Source organism: Acipenser ruthenus, chromosome 14 (genome assembly GCF_902713425.1).
Source record: "Acipenser ruthenus chromosome 14, fAciRut3.2 maternal haplotype, whole genome shotgun sequence".
NCBI classification, from domain to species: domain Eukaryota; kingdom Metazoa; phylum Chordata; class Actinopteri; order Acipenseriformes; family Acipenseridae; genus Acipenser; species Acipenser ruthenus.
The window spans coordinates 35124592-35142070 of NC_081202.1; the positions used below are offsets into that span (position 1 = coordinate 35124592).

The window sequence follows — 17479 nt, forward strand, 5'->3', positions numbered from 1 at the left end:
AGTTTTAAGAACATAAGAAAGTTTACAAACGAGAGGAGGCCATTCTGCCCATCTTGCTCGTTTAGTTGTTAGTAGCTTATTGATCCCAGAATCTCATCAAGCAGCTTCTTGAAGGATCCCAGGGTGTCAGCTTCAACAACATTACAGGGGAGTTGTTTCCAGACCCTCACAATTCTGTGTAAAAAAAGTGCCTCCTATTTTCTGTTCTGAATGCTCCTTTATCTAATCTCCATTTGTGACCCCTGGTCCTTGTTTCTTTTTTTTCACGTTGAAAAAGTCCCTTGGGTCAATATTGTCAATACCTTTTAGAATTTTGAATGCTTGAATGAGATTGCCGCGTAGTCTTCTTTGTTCAAAACTGAATAGATTCAATTCTTTAAGCCTGTCTGCATATGACATGCCTTTTAAACCCAGAATAATTCTGGTCCCTCTTCTTTGCAATCTTTCTAGAGCAGCAATATCCTTTTTGTAGCGAGGTGACCAGAACTGAACACACTATTCTAGATGAAGTCTTACTAATGCATTGGAAAGTTTTAACATTACTTCCCTTGATTTAAATTCAACACTTTTCACAACATATCCGAGCATCTTGTTGGCCTTTTTTATAGCTTCCCCACATTGTCTAGATGAAGACATTTCTGAGTCAACATAAACTCCTAGGTCTTTTTCATATATTCCTTCTGCAGGTCCGGGTTACAAGTTGCCCCCCTCTTTGAAACCTGCCAGCCGTGTCACTCTGTGTGAGCCAAATACATTGATGGCAGGTAAAAATGCGTGTCTTCTTTTGATGATTCTTATTAACAATGAAGTCCAGTGCATCATATTTTCATGCCCAGTGCAAAAAATGACAATACTGACTGACAGGACTATATGTACAGTAGATCTGGTCTCTATGGGATAAGGCCATCCTTTCTGCATGACAGAACCCCTCAGTTTTATTGTCCTCTTTCCCACCCAACGTGCTCATAAGTGTCACCTAAAACATAGCAGACAGGGTTAGCTGTACATACAGTATTAACGTGGATTTACCCAGCCCCCAGACTAGTACCCAAGCCTACCACTCATTCTTCAGCGAGGTCAGACTCTGTCAACCACTAAACCAGCTACTTGGGAAGTTGTAAGTGGTACAGAACTTCTGCATCTGGTGCAGCGTTTCTCAAAGCTACCACCAGGGAAATGTTGTGCATGCCACAGCAGACCAAAGTAACCCATCCCCTAGTAGACCACTATCGGCGCCTAATCATCTTTTTAAAAGGAATTGGCAATGGTAACTGCGTTCGTTCAGCCCATTTCATTGCTGTTGTCATGATCTGGGCTCTCAGATTCCTACTGCTGCTTTCCTTTGGATTACATTTAAATCACCATAATAGTAGATGGCCACCAAATATTTTGGTCTAGTACGTGGTACCGTAATCCTATGTCTAACACTACACTCGCTAGAATAGGACAGTGTACCAAGTAAGTCCTATGTACAGCACATTGTACAGTAGTCCTATTCTAGCAAGTGTAATACTTCCTAGGTCTAATGCATCGTACTGTAGTCCTATTGTAGCAAGTCTATTAAGTCCTATGTCTACCAAGTGGTACTTAGTACTAGGAGGTCTAGTATGTCCTATACAGCACTGTACAGTAGTTCTACTCACGTTTTCAAGGTCCCGGACGTCATCAACTCCGTCACCAGCACAATGCATTTCTTCCCCTTGTATGTCAATTCCCAGGAATCATAAAACCGGACGATATTCGGGTGCTGGAGCCCCTTCAACATCCCAGCCTCCTCCTTAAACCTCTGTCTCTCTGACTTTGTCAGCTTTCGGTCCTGGAGAAAAGAAAAAGAAAATGACATTAAGCCAATTTAAAAGACAATGAATTGTTTTTAATGCCGACGGCCTAATTTTAAAAGTTTTTAAAGAAAATAAATCAGTTTAGGCTATTTAAAAAAAAAAAAATATTGCATTTATAACCTTTCCTTCGATTAATGAAAGAGTCAATGTAAGTACATTTTTATTAGGACATACAGGTAGTGGACAAAAAAAATGAAAACACCAATGTAGAGTCACTTAATAGGGTGTTGGGCCACTATGGTATCCCACTCTGTGGAGTTCTCGGCGGACCGTTTTTGATGAAACTGGCTGCTCGTGCCCCAGGTTGAAATTTGCAGTCAATTGATCTGCAGTTGTTTGCCTGTTTTGCCTTGCACTTCGAATTAATGCACAGGTATCACGATCCTGGAGTATGCGCTTCCACCCACTGTTGCCCTTTGCCAGTATGGAGTAGTGGTTAGTGCTCTGGACTCTTGACCGGAGGGTCGTGGGTTCAATCCCCAGTGGGGGACACTGCTACTTTACCTAGATTGCTCCAGTAAAAACCCACCTGTATAAATGGGTAATTGTATGTAAAAATAATGTGATATCGCCCTGGATAGGGGCGTCTGCTAATAAATAAATAATAATAATAATGATGTCTTTCCCTCGGAGTTTCATGCCGACATCACCTTAGACACCGTTGCTCGTGAAACATCAGCAAGTTGAGCTGTCTTGGTCACTGAAGCTCCTGCCAAACGCGCCCCAACGCTCTTTCAAAGCCACTGAGGTCTCCTCTTGCAGCCATGCTAGCCATAATTATAGGCAACCAGGCCTGTCCAGCATTTTTACACATGACCCTAAGCATTCTGGGATGTTATTTGCTTAATTAACGCATGAGCCACACCTGTGCGGAAGCCCTTGCTTTCAATATACTTGGTGTCCTTCATTTACCCTGGTGTTTCTATTTTTTTGTCCACTACCTGTAGTAACATCATATTTGGTAACATCTACGTTTGGTTTCATAGACCCCAGTTAACACTAGTCTTGGACTAATTTACCCAAGGTAACACAAGGTAGACCAGGATTAGAGCTAAAATCGGGGTCTGTGAGTCATTTAAGTAAGTATTTCCAGCACTTAAAACCCTGTTCCTCAAATACATCGTTGTTTCACTTTTACTGCAGCATGTGTATAGAAACTACACTTAGAAATACCGGAATGCCTTCATTGTTTCATTAAGATTTATGTTTTTCAACATGAGAATTTACATTAAAAATGATAATCAGTACAGAGAAAATGTAACATTTGTGGATGTGTCATTCTTTGGCACACTAGTGCATAGTGTTAAACTCTTACACAGATATTAGACAGTGAAGCAAGCCCAGTTTCAAAGCTTTACACTGGTTTTATCCGAGCTGTTGGTCTAAGCTTTGATCATCCTAATCTCATGTTGGTTCCTGACACACAGTAAGGGGGTAGGGGGGTTCTCTTGTGCATTTAACTAAACCAGAATGCAGCCCAGCATCTCCCAGGATTTCAGTGGAGTTTTTGTGGTGAGTAAGTTGGCGTGCTGCCTCATAGCTCAGCAAGGAAATGGTGTTTAATCTTTGTCTTGAGGAGTGGGGAGAGTGGTTCTCTGCTCCTTTCCACCAAGGCAGGACATGTGGAATTATTTAGTGAAGTATTAGTCTGTGAGGGAATGCAAGTAAGTAAAGTAAGCAAGCTGGCCAGTCAGCAGCTGAAGAAGATGAGACGTGGATCGAATCTTAGAGACAAGGACAATGACCTAATAGCCACGGATTAACCCTTTGTGCACCTCGGGTCTTGTCTCAAGAACGTGAAGAGAATGCAGTGAATTGTTTCTTGGGTTTACAAAGAAAACAAAAAGGCACCACAACATGGTGAACTTTTTTAAACAAGTTCATCTACTGTTACGTCCCATGTCATCGTAGTAATATTTTAAAATTGTAAAGAAATGTTCACGATTTGTCGATACACAGAGAATCGTTACACACCTACTGTTAGTGTACATTAACTCAATAGGGTTTTCACTTTACTGTTGAAACTAGACCTATAAAAACCACCAGCCTCAATATACTATACCAGAGTTTCATAATGCAATGTTGACAAATATGATTTCCTGTGATGAATATACTGTAATATACTGTGCCCAGAGCAATTCACAAAGGAATATTCTGATCTCAAAACCGTATCAACTGAATCACCTCCCAACATGGTCTGACCAGCTCATGGTTAAATTTACTGGCCCTGTCTGTTTATCTAGTCTGCAATAAAGAGCAAATGAAAGGGGCAGCAAATAATAATTGTCACTAAAATCACAGCGGGATGTTTTCAACATGTCTATTCACCCGTAGTGTAAATAAAGCAGTAGCCACTAGTAGGTTTTATTGGTACTAGGTGGTACCAAAATGAAAATAATTAGGAGCCTTAAAATACATTAATATTTAAAAAAATATAAAATAAACTATATACATTCAATGACAAACTGATTGAAACATTTGTCATGTCATGTATTTAGTTTCTTTTAGCATGCCTAAATTTAGCACTATTGAGTGTTTGATAGTGATGGATGAATCATATTTTAGACCTCAACTGCATCCATCCAGGGTTCGTACACTTCAAAAGAATGCAGAATTATTATTAAATTTCCATGTCCATTTTACCCATCAAGGGACATATTTCACATGACTTAAACAGGGTTGAGTGACAAGATTTGGCCAGAGTATCATGCTTCATGTATTTGGGCAACGCAGCATTCGTCCAGTGTGTTTGTTCGTCTCCCTTTTTCATTTCTTGACTTTTCTTCCTGTTCTTCACTACTTGTGTCACTCGCGTCATTTATATTCTCTTAATTAGCATCACCAGACATCCATTCTGTAGCTATAATTAACTGCTTTCTTAAATTATCCCTCAAAGGCTTGTTTATAAACGAAGTGTCAAGACCAGGAAAGAGACTGCAGGCTCTAAAACAGGGCGACTATTTCTCATGCTTGCTTGTTGTCACAGCACCTGCAATCTGGCACCTGTTGCAAAACAACTAAAGCCGATTTCTTTCATTGGTATTTGTACCACAACAAAATAAAGCTACAGTGACACATTCTCTGAAGTTGCGATCTGCAAACACTAGTCATATTTAAAACTTAAACCTAAATGACTACACAAGGCTGTAGCCAGCTATGAGGCACCCGAGGCACAGGCCTCTGTTAAAATCATACTAAATAGGGGGGCTCCCAAGTGGCGCATCCAGTAAAGGCGCTCCGCGTAGAGTGCAGGATGTGCCCTATAGTCTGGACGTCGCGAGTTTGAGTCCAGGCTATTCCTTTGCCGACCAAGGACGGGAGCCTTCAGGGGGCAGCGCTCAATTGGACAAGTGCCGCCCGGGGGGAGGGAGGACTAGGTCAGCCAGGGTGTCCTCGGCTCACCGCGCACCAGCGACCCCTGTTGTCTGGCCGGGCGCCTGCGGGCTTGCCTGTAAGCTGCCCAGGGCTGCGTGTCCTCCAACGCTGTAGCTCTTGGGTGGTTGCATGGTGAGTCCACAGTGTAAAAAAAGCGGTCGGCTGACGGCACACACTTCGGAGGACAGCGTGTGTTAGTCTTCGCCCTCCCGAGTCAGCGTAGGGGTGGTAGCAGTGAGCTGAGCCTAAAAATAATTGGCCATTCCAAATTGGGAGAAAATAATAAAAATAATTGGCAACAACTAAATTAAACAAAAATAATAAAATAAAAATCATACTAATTATTTATTTAGGCCCTTTTACACGTTGCTTTGCCGCAAAAATAAAATGCATTTCATCCCTAGTTGTGTGCATACATTAATTCCCACAGATATCTATAGCCTCTGTGCTCTTCGACATCTTTACTGTCTATTTACTTATGTTGAGTGATTGATGTGTTTAGTAAGCTACTGTCTGTATTTCAATTTAATATCGTTACTTAAAATATATATAGAGTTTCTGGTTGTTAATAAACCAGTATTGTAGGCTGTGACTACTGGCAATTACTGTGTACAGTAGAGGCATAATCAATGTAAAAAATGTTTGCGTCGTCAATTGCAACGATCGAATGACAATTAAGGCAGACCTCGTTCTCACCCAACATGTTAATATTACGTGCTAACCAATGTAAGACATTGTTTATAGGTAACCGTAGCAGCATTACAGCAGAAAACCAATGAGCCCGATATTTCAACCTCATTCTAACTACTGTATGTTGGGAAACGTTAGGCTATATAACATGAATAGTGGGAAATAACAGGCTTGAAGATCAAAGCCTACATGGGGTGAAACAAAGTACACTATAACTATACTGCATGTAATGTCTGTAGTAGAGGTCTTCACGGGTCCAAATTAATCAACCCGACGACGAACCAACAATTATTTACCCGACCCGATGTAAAATTCTTGTTATTAGACCCGGCCCGAAAAAACAGTGGAACACTTTCCCTTTCCCCAACTTAGTATATGCACTGACTAGACACAGTATTAAAGCATTAAAGCATTGTGGCTGAACTACATGAACCTACACAGATGATTGTAAAATTAAATATATAATATGTTTGTGTAAAAGATAAAAGATAAATACATTATCTAAAAATCAAATGTACTGAAGTACGATCTCGTAAATGGGTAACTATTACAAACTTAACACAAGAGCAAATGGAATTGAGATGTAAAATTTGTGTTTTGCAAAACTTGTTTTCCTTCTTTGTCTACAACAACAACAAATGATTCACACACCGCAGACTTGCATTTTTCTGTGAGCTTTTGTTCATGGAATTTGTTTTTAAGTTTTTCTTTCACGTCCTTCATAAACGAATCCATTACTCCGACTTTTAAGAATGAACTAAAACACCTTCGATATGGGTCACGTGTCTGCTGCTGCACTCTGGAAGCCATGTCATGTACTACTGGAGGAAGCCAATCCATGCAACAAGAATTAAAAACAATGAGTTTTTAGTACCAAAGAGAGCCTCTTTAATAGTAATCAACAGTTTGTGTATTACTAAACAAAAAATCGGACCCAACCCGACCCAATCCGAGTGTTGCGTGACAATTTCGCACCCAAAAACCTGTTCGGTCTCGGGTCCAGGTAGACCCGTGAAGACCTCTAGTCTGTAGTACGCTCGCCCCCTATTTGACATTCCATGGTCTGGAAAACATATTTTATTTTCCCCTGACTTTCCAGAAATTCCATGACCCATATGAACCCTATCCATCTTATGTATATATTCAAATGTCATGGATATGCTTGGTATGAAATCTGCAGAAGGTAGGTTTCAGTTACCCACAGCACAAGGGAACTTGAGTTCAGTACAGCTGTCCCAACAGGCTAAGTTGCCCTTGACAGCAGTTGATATAATCTGTAATACTGACATCAGCAGAAGGACTAAATACATTACAATCTACTACTCTGAGCTCTCAGTAAATGATTGCTTGGTAGTCTACAGTTTGATTTGGCTTGGAAAAAGAAAAAAACACATGAAGATCAGGCCATTGTGATGTCCTTCCATTGGGGAAACCCTCAAAAGAGATTCTTAAAACAAAAAGTGCTGGATTTTAACAGATCAACAAACCATTCCCAAACTCAACAATGGAAAACAAACTGTTTCTGAAACACAACTCCCTGAAAAGTTGATGGATGCCAACTGTGATAAGACATTAGTGCCCAGCAGCTACTGCTATAGGACTGCCCGTTTGGAAACCCTTAACAGTATCCTTACTCAACAGTGCTTGCACACCGTAGATCAATCACTGTTTTTGTTTGTTTTCTTAAGTTGCAACCTGTCAAAACTTGTGTTCTTAAACTGGGGTGAAAGAGAAAACACAGAAAGGCAGTGAGGAGTCTAATCAAAGCCCTCATTGTTTTTCACCTTTCAGTGTTCACCACCTACTGAAATCGCATTGACAATTCCTTATCAACACAAGCGGGTTCCGGCTGCCATGTGATCCTGTTTTTACAGTGTTGGGAGTATTGAAAAGGAGGCGGACACCAGCCATCAGGACAATTGAGTGTTTATTTCAGGACACACCAACTTTTTTGTGGCTGGTTGGCTGGTCTGACCAATTAAAATAAAACAGCAGATTCCAGTAAACAAATCCTCAGCATCCAGAAAAATCAAAATCTAGCAAAGGAAGTATGTACACAGCATCAAACAAAAGCAGCATGTAATGCTGGACTTTAAATCTATTAAAAAATGATCAATAATCTGGTCTCTCCTGATGGTACAAACTTGCTCACCGACTTACTGTGCCTGTTCCATTCCCCCACCATATCAGTCCAAACCTTCTCAGCATTAAGAAGTTACACAGTAAGGGTCACAAGCTTTTTAGAAATCTAACAAACATCCAAAACAAAGAAACCTATGAAAATCATGATGTGTGCTGCAGCTCGTGCACAGAACACTATGTGTAAACAGATTCCAGGCATTCTGCAGTATCATGATTAAGAAAATATCAAAAGTTCTTGGTATGCTGAATGACTTGAAACCTTGCTATGGTTTAAGACTCTTGTTCCAAAGCAGTTTGGGCCAGTTTATAATCATGTACAAAGAGACATGGATAAGAACATCAAGTCAGAACATTTATTGGTTTGAAAAGATTGAAAAGGGTAATCTGTAATCTGTAGTCTTATGTAGAAGCAAGTACAGTCAGAATGCAGCATATTGATGTTGTGTTTTAAACGTGCAACATGTTTCATGAGCAGAAACTTCTGAAGCAGGGTCTTCATGTGCTTGCTACTGTTTAGTCAGCATTTTACTAAACTAAACTTTATTTTTGCTTGTACATTTTTGTATTGCTCTAAAATAACTTTCTGGTTATCTGGCTGGCTTTTTTTTTTTTTATCCCAAAAAGGTTGGACAGCTCTGGTTTAGATAATTAAAACAGGTTCAAAGGCTATTCAAATCAAACATTTAAAAACAGTGGATGGGAGTCTATTTAGCAAAACAGCAGAAAGGGAACCATCATTAAATTGATGGCTGGTGCTTAGATCAATTCAATTGGCCGGCAACTTTAAACCGAGAAAAAATCCTTCCGTGTGCCGAAAATACATTAGCTGTCAAGCCAATTAGTGAGAAGTGATAACCTAGATAGAATCTAGCTGGATACACAAACAATACAACACAGGTTTGTGTGAAGCTTGCTGCACTAAGAGGCTATTGATCAGTGATCAGTCTGACCGAATGTTCCGCGGTATATTGATACCTATGGTATATCATGATACCAAAATCCTACGATACTTAATATCGGGGTAAAATAAAAATAATTGTGTGCTTTAAAAACAATATGAACTAAGCTTACTTATTTCCACTTAGCGGAAGTGACCAACTACCCTGTGAGCTCTGGGAAAGTTAAATTATTGCAGCAGTCATGGCGAATGCCGGAGAAAGAAACTTCGTGTGGAACTATTTTGGATTTCAGTCAGATGACTACGGCAATCTGGTTGAAGGCAGACAGCCAAAATGTCTAAAGTGTTTTAAAAGTAGTGAAAAACAAGGGAGGAAACACCACCAATGTATTGAAAACATCTTTCACATCACCACCCAATCTCTTTGCCGAAGTTTACTTGTTTCTTCAGTCCTTTTAATTTAAGTGAATCCCAGTGTATATTACTTATAAAAAAATTAAAATGGCACAGCAAAGATAACAAATAAACAGGAATGCGCTAGAAGCTGATCAAAAGGAAGTTCATTGATGCTTGTTTATTTCGTCATTACAGTACATTTGCTATAAGCTGCAAAAATATAAATTGCAGGTATGTGTCATTAAACTTAATTGCTGGCATATCAGTTTCCATAGTACAGATAACAGGATCAATGTGACGCTTCACCTGCAGAGGAAAGCACAGGACCTTTAGAAGCTTCCAAATCACACTTGAAAAGTCCGCCAATGCAGACTGCTGCAGGTTCATCATGACCACAATAAAAAAACACTACACTACACTTTTACACTAGCCACGCACAGGTGTCGTTGTCCATTAAATCAACAGTACAAAGGTCACTCTTGAAATCAGCACTTAAAGGATGTGTTGCAGTAAGAATACCTCTCTTAAGAAAGGGGAACAAGACTAAAAGGCTAAAATATGCACAAGAACACAGACATTGGACTATGGAACAATGGTCAAAGGTGCTTTGGACTGTTGATGGATGGACAACGACACCTGTGCCTTCTGCCAGTTCTGTTGTCAATTCAACGCTGGTCTTCTTTCTATTCCTTAAGGATATTATTTTCAAGTATTGCTCATCCTTGTTAGACAGCTTTTCAGGTCTTCCAGTCCTAGGTTTGTCATTTACAGATAATGTTTCTCTGTACTTGTTGATTATGCTTTGGATACCACACCTTAAAAATCAAGTGATGCGAGCTATTCCACTCAATTTTTTTCCTTCTTTATGCAAGGTTGTTATAATAGTAGAAAACACTAGTGGAGGCTTTGAGTAAATTGTTGATGCTCATAATGCATCAGAGTAGAAAAATGCAACGTCAAGATTTTTGCACAGCATTGTAATTTTTTTTTTTACTAAACCTATTTGGAAGTGGCGATTTTCAAAATATCTAACACTATAAAATTGTAAAATGAATGCATAGTGTTTAAAATTAAGGAATACAACGTTTGTGTGTATTCCCTAACGTAACACATTACTATGTTAGTTTAAAAATAAATGTTTTACAATGTACATTAATCAATCAGGCTAGTCTAGTTTAGCATTATACTCTGTGTTTACTTGTTTTACTTTCTAAAAGATGTGAACAGTACAGATTCATGGAGGTGTTATGTTATATGTGACTTTAAGAACATAAGAAATGTTACAAACAAGAGGAGGTCCATTTGGCCCATCTTGCTCATTTGGTTGTTTATTGATCCAAGCAAGAATCTCATCAAGCCATTTCTTGAAGTAACCATGTTAAATCAGCTTCCACAACAGTGCTTCATTCCTTACTCACATTTTTAGGGCACTTCTAAGATACCCCTGTATGTAAAACATCTGGCCTAGTTATAAAAAAAAAGTCTGCTTCAAGGAATGTATTTCTGTGTTATTTTGTTATATATAAGAATTAAGAGATTCCTTGCAGTTGGCGTATTTGAAGCTGGCTGAAACGCCAGAGTTCTCTTTTTATATGTAGGAAATAAAGGAAATTGTGTCTTTTACATTAAGTGTTGCGCTTTCTTACCAGTTTTATTTGAATGTTAGTCGGTGGCAATGACCTTAATAAATATAAAAAAATATATGCATGGTATCGTATCGAGGCTCCTAAATGAGGTATTGCAGAACACTAGTCTGACCTCTCATGGGGTAGATATCAGCTTGTATCGTAAAGCTGTACTATATTACATTATATATGTGTTTCCTTTTAAAAGTGTACCGCTGGATATATGTCATTTTTGCAGTTTTTCTAAGCCTTTCCCATGGTTACAGTATACTATGCATTTACCATAATTTCTTTTTTTTTATAAATGCTTTACCATAACTCTGTGGGCTTTATAATACTTGCCTAAGCTTTACCATGTTTTCACTATGCTTTATTACATTTGCTATGCTTTTACTATAATAAACATTTCCGAGGGTTATTCTTCAAAACATGTTTCCAGTATTTTCTGGGGGACCCCCTGGGCTATCTCAGCAGACACCGGTTTGAGAATAATTGCTGTGTACAGCAACGTGCCAAATAGTTTAAACAGTCAGAGAAGGTTAGCCGGTAAGGAAGCAAACTCATTCTGCAGGCTGTTCAGTGTTGTGGAGGCTGGGCGGGGCTCAATGAACCAGCACTGCAGGATGTGGCTTCTAGCCTAAGTTTCGAGGAATGCTGCTTATTATTATTATTATTATTACTACAGTAATCTCCACATACAGGAACACCTCCCAAGAGAACACTTAGTCTAAGAGAACACCCTTGTGGTGAAACTGATTTTTCCCATTGTAAATGCTCCGCCTAAAGGAACAGGAACTTCACTTAAAAGAACACCTTTTTGGCACCACTAGCGATTTGTTCACAACTGAACGCAGTAGGGATTCAAGGAAATGCATGGACATGGATTAGGAAGTGGTTAACATATAGAAAACAGAAAGTACTGATCAGAGGAGAAACCTCAAAATGGAGCAAGGTAACCAGGGGAGTACCACAGGGATCAGTATTAGGTCCTCTACTATTCCTAATCTACATTAATGACTTAGAATCTGGTACAGTAAGCAAACTGGTATAGTAAGTGGCAAACACTGTTGCAGCAGCAAAGGTCATTCAAAATGATCTAGACAGCATTTAGAAATGGGCAGACACATGGCAAATGACATTTAATAGAGAAAAGTGTAAGGTACTGCACGCAGGCAATAAAAATCTGCATTATAAAATACCATATGGGAGATACTGAAATTGAAGAAGGAATCTATGAAGACCTAGGAGTTTATGTGGACTCAGAAATGTCTTCATCTAGAATATTGTGTTCAGTTCTGGTCACCTCACTACAAAAAGGATACTGCTGCTCTAGAAAGAGTGTAAAGAAGAGCGACCAGAATTATCCCGGGTTTAAAAGGCATGTCATATGCAGACAGGCTAAAATAATTTAATCTATTCAGTCTTAAACAAAGAAGACTACGCGGCAATCTGATTCAAGCATTCAGAATTCTAAAAGGTACTGACAATGTCGACCCAAGGGACTTTTTCAATGTGAAAAAATAAACAAGAACCAGGGGTCACAAGTGGAGATTAGATAAAGGGGCATTCAGAACAGAAAACAGGGGGCACTCCCCATTAATGTTGCTGAAGCTGACACCCAGGGATCCTTCCAGAAGCTGCTTGATGAGATTCTGGGCTCAATAAGCTACTACCAACTAAACAAGCAAGATGGGATGAATGGCCTCCTCTCGTTTGTAAACTTTCTGATGTTCTTATGTTCTTATAAAGTATTGTTTTGTAACCTGATAGCTCACTGTCATCAAACTTAAATTAAAATGGTTTACTCAGTCTTTTCAAAAGCAACTAGTCATCGCGAGAGTGTCTTGAGGCACACTGATTGGTTTATTAAACCTTTCCAGAACCACCGTCATATCATTGACTTGTTTTGTATTCTGATTTCCATGACTGCAGCGCTACAAAATGGCATGTAAACAAAACAGCAAAAAGCGCTGCTGTTTCTCTGTTACTTTATTATTGTAGTTTATTAACATACACTTTCCTATTGCTTTTCTTTCACTTCAGTTCATTTCATATGTTGATGCACGTACATCATGACAAGTAATACATATTTATTTAGTGATTGATTGATAGATAGATACTGTGTCTGGTGGCTAACTCTGTTTTAGAGAACACTTCAGCTATAAGAACACTTTGCTTCCCAAGGGGTGTTCTCAAATTAGCTAGTTATGCTTAGTGTACATTTTTCTTTTTTTTTTTTGCATCAATAAATTAGTGATGGGTTCCAATACTGATATTTTGATATAATATCGATAATTTCCATATTGCAATATCGTGGGATTAAAATAATAATCCACGTACACTCACAGAGACATACTTTTTATTGCTAATACTGCTAAAAATACAACGCAGTATAAATCAAGTTTATTTTATAATTAAGATACCACAAACCCTATACATACCAATCATTGTCAGTCTAGTAGGCAAACGCCACAATGTGGTGTATTCCCATAAAACACAGCAGCAAGTAATTCGATGAACCAAACACTATTAAAAGAAAAGAAGTAACTCGAAGTGTATAAGCTCACTATAGGGGGCTCCCGAGTGGCACATCCAGTACACGGGCAGCAGTGTGGAGTCGTGGTTAGGGCTCTGGACTCTTGACCGGAGGGTCGTGGGTTCAATCCCAGATGGGGGATACTGCTGCTGTACCCTTGAGCAAGGTACTTTACCTAGATTGCTCCAGTAAAAATCCAACTGTATAAATGGGTAATTGTATGTAAAAATAATGTGATATCTTGTAACAATTGTAAGTCGCCCTGGATAAGGGCGTCGGCTAAGCAATAAATAAATAATAATAATAATAATAATAATAATAATAATAATAATAATAATAATAATAATAATAATAAAAGGCGCTCCGACCCTGTAGCTCTTGGGTGGCTGCATGGTGAGTCCGCAGTGTGAAAAAAAGCGGTCGGCTGACAGCACACGCTTCAGAGGACAGCGTGTGTTCGTCTTTGCCCTCCCGAGTCAGCGCAGGGGTGGTAGCAGTGAGCTGAGCCTAAAAATAAATTGGCCATTCCAAATTGGGAGAAAATAATAAAAAATAATTGGCAACGATTAAATAAAAAAAATAAATAAATAAATTTAAATATCACTACAGGGCAGTCATTTTATCCAAATCCTCCTCTGACGCAGTCCCGCGTACCTAGTTGTAAAATATCCAGTAGATGGTGCAATACTCCTTTTTAGGTATAAGGTTAAGACACAACACACACACACACTAAAAGTATTGTTTAACCATTTTATTTCATTGATTGGCGTTTAGGTACCAAACGCTATTTGCATGCTAAGCACTATTGGCCATCCGTTTTGCAGTATTTTGAGGTATGCGCATGCATCAGCAGTTCATTACATTTTGTCCATGTGATTACTGACGCAATTATTAATGTATTTTTAAAATGTGAACTTTCAGTATTATAAATGACATGAACTTTTAAAACATCAAAACATGTCTCAAAATAATGCAAGATTCAGCATGACACCGTACTTACTACTTTTAGAGGTGTTGTGAGCCAGGATGTACACGCAGAGCAGCTGAAGATTCAATTACTTCCGGATTGGCTAAAGTCTGTGCACAGCGAGGATTGAAATATTTTGGTCTTGAGGTGGCTGATGATGGAATAGTAAAACAATATAACAAGACCTTGTTTTTCTCCATGGATACTGTAAAGCAAAGCACCACTAAGTTAAAGTAAGCTATTGCTTTTCATATGTAAACATCTGTTAACATCTGTATATGTTTACATGTTTGATATTGCAATTGTCTTCTTATATGTTTCAGTGTTTTGGAAGATATCGTTGCCCACCACTACAATAAATCTACAAACAAAACAAGCCCCAGCTGTTTGGTTTTATAGCTGAAACCCCGGCATCTAATTCAGATGGTCCCTGACTTTCACAGGACTAGCAATGTATATATTACATTTACTGAACGACACTGGCCACCACCCTGAGGGAGTAAAGATATTGCATTGACGGTATATTGCGTGCCTCCATTAATAAAGCAGTAGAGGTTCAAAGAGAATAACTATATTTAAAAGAGGGTATTTATCACATTGTAACTCTTAACTTGTCTTAACTTAGCTAGGCTAGCTATTAGTCAGTGCTTTAACATTGCATAAAAATGAGTATGCTTTTTTTTTCCAGGAGGGGATTTTAAGGGAGGCAGGAAAGCTGGTGACACAGCTGCAATGTACAATAATGGGTTGACCTCAGGCTGTTGCTCTGTCTACTTCAGGTGCATTATCCAACCAGTAACACTGAAGTCTCATGTGAGTCTGTACTGTACAGTAGTTCTGCAAGTTTAAGGGAGGAACGACAGGATGTGATTCAGGCCCTACCTGATCATACAAGAAAACCAAGTGTAAACTGAATAAGGTTCTAACCAAAGCGTTAGATGTATATACACCCCCCACCCCCGAACGGGTGTAACCTGATCAATTAAGCAATACAAAAAAAAAAGAAAGAAAGAAATTGGCTAAATCCACAACTTTAAAAAAAATATATATATATTTTTTACCCACTACTTAATCAAAAATTAACTAACAAAATTCATGAAAATATGTGGATTTTGTTTTTATGTGGATATAAAACAAAAACATGTGCATTACGTATTATGAAATATATTACGCGAGACCATTTTTGAATAAAACACTGATCCATTCTCAGTAGGGCTTTCTAGTGCAGGCAAACTGAGTGAAGGGTCACAGTGCACCTGGAGCTCCCGGCACGTTGACTGTTCTGAATGAAGAGCTTGAAAACAGCTGCTGCTGTTCTGCAGGAGCTCCCGCCTGCTCTGGAACTGCTACTCAGTCCTGGAAATGGGAAATTCAGAACACGCCAAACAGATGCTTCCAACCGTCAACGCAGCAACGAACCAGCCTACATCTTTAAATACTGTAGCAATTTCCTGTACTGTATCATTGGAATGGTATCTGGGTGCTACCCAAATCAAAGCCAGATAACTGCTGGTACTGCACTGCAGAGGGATGGAGTTCACTGACTTGAAGCTGCAAACACATACACCCGCTACTGAACGTGTGCCTGCCAGTGAACAAATTAAATATTAATAAATGACAGCATTCCAATATAAATTCATCTTTAAAAGCGTACCTTCTGATATGCAACTTCCAGTCACAGACAACAAAGTAGCTGCCAACTGGGGCATGCTTTCCCTTTGAATGGACTTTACTATTCCAGGAATTGTGGTGGTAATACATGGTGGCAATTCCAATAAAAAACATCCTGACACAATATGATGACAATTGACCAAATGTACTAAAGAACCAAGTGAAGAGCCAATGGTTTTGCTGTCTCTATCTCGTGGAGTGGTGTATCAATTCGTAGACTACTAAAAGAAAAGCATGACTCATCTCTTCGTTTAACAAGGCATCTGTAATTATCGGTTTGTCAACATAGGAAGATTGTAATATATACTATAGAAGAAGCCCTGCCAGGTAGCATGTTTTTAAATAAACTACTACAGCATTTATCGCCAAGAATCCACGTTTGTTAGGGGTGCAATAATTAATCAATGCATCCTTAAATTTCCCAAGCTTCGATTACATATTGGTGAATCGATGCATCAAATTAGAACCCAGTTTGAAGTCTCCTGTTGCCGGTTTGCATTAAAACCTCAAGTGTTCTTTTTTTGCTATTACGGTAGATTAGCGCGTTGCTAGGATACACACTTTAGGCCTCTACATTTGTGTTGGACAAACCAAATCAGAAGGCGGCGGCCTATTGTATTCACGTTTTCCTGATGTAAAAATTAAGGCAATACGTTTTGTTGGTTTGTTTTTTAATCTACTAAATCTACCGATTACTCATTTTGTTTCAAAGCATGTTGCATTTGGATTATATGGCATTATATTATATAAAAATAATCTGAATTTAGTACGAAAGTTAAATTAGTCAGAATTTCTGAGATTAATTCAAATGTTGTGCTTTGCTTTTGGACATAAAATGTTAACAGTAATGAACAACCATAGTTCAGACAGAAATTTCCTCTGTTAAAACACTTTTTTAATCATTATTACAATGTTAAAGGGACATCTGATGCGGACGCAACGCATATTCTTTTCTGCTGTTAACTCAAGTGCTTTATTTCTTTTTTTTTTTTTTAATCAGAAATGTTCTAATTTGAATGTGTTTTGCCTTTTTGTTTAACTATTATGCACAACAGTGTTTTTAGTTATTGGATCTTCTGTTAAACAAAAAAAAAAGAATCTTTGTTCTTTATTTGATAAATGTTCTACGTTGATAAATGCCTATACGATAATCGAATCCGAAATTAGGGTGCCGATTATATTTGTCCATGCACTTAAATAACATCATCACAAACAATGTAAATGTCATGAGAAATCCTTAAAGATTTTTTTAAAGCTATTACTAATACTGAATGGCAATGTAAATTATTCTGGTATATATCCCACCCTCAATAGAACAAGAGCCTCTCCACAATATCA

At 38.6% G+C, this 17479-nt stretch overlaps 1 protein-coding gene across 11 annotated transcripts in view; it reads right to left on the reverse strand.

Annotated features, from left to right (window-relative positions):
* LOC117420145 (serine/threonine-protein kinase WNK1) overlaps positions 1-17479 on the reverse strand; it is a 191386-nt gene that overhangs the window by 93905 nt on the left and 80002 nt on the right. For all 11 annotated transcript variants that reach the window (XM_034033711.3, XM_034033706.3, XM_034033709.3 and 8 more), the window contains exon 3: positions 1644-1816. In XM_034033711.3, coding sequence (XP_033889602.3) covers positions 1644-1816 — 173 coding nt within the window. The remainder of the gene's footprint in view (positions 1-1643; positions 1817-17479) is intronic.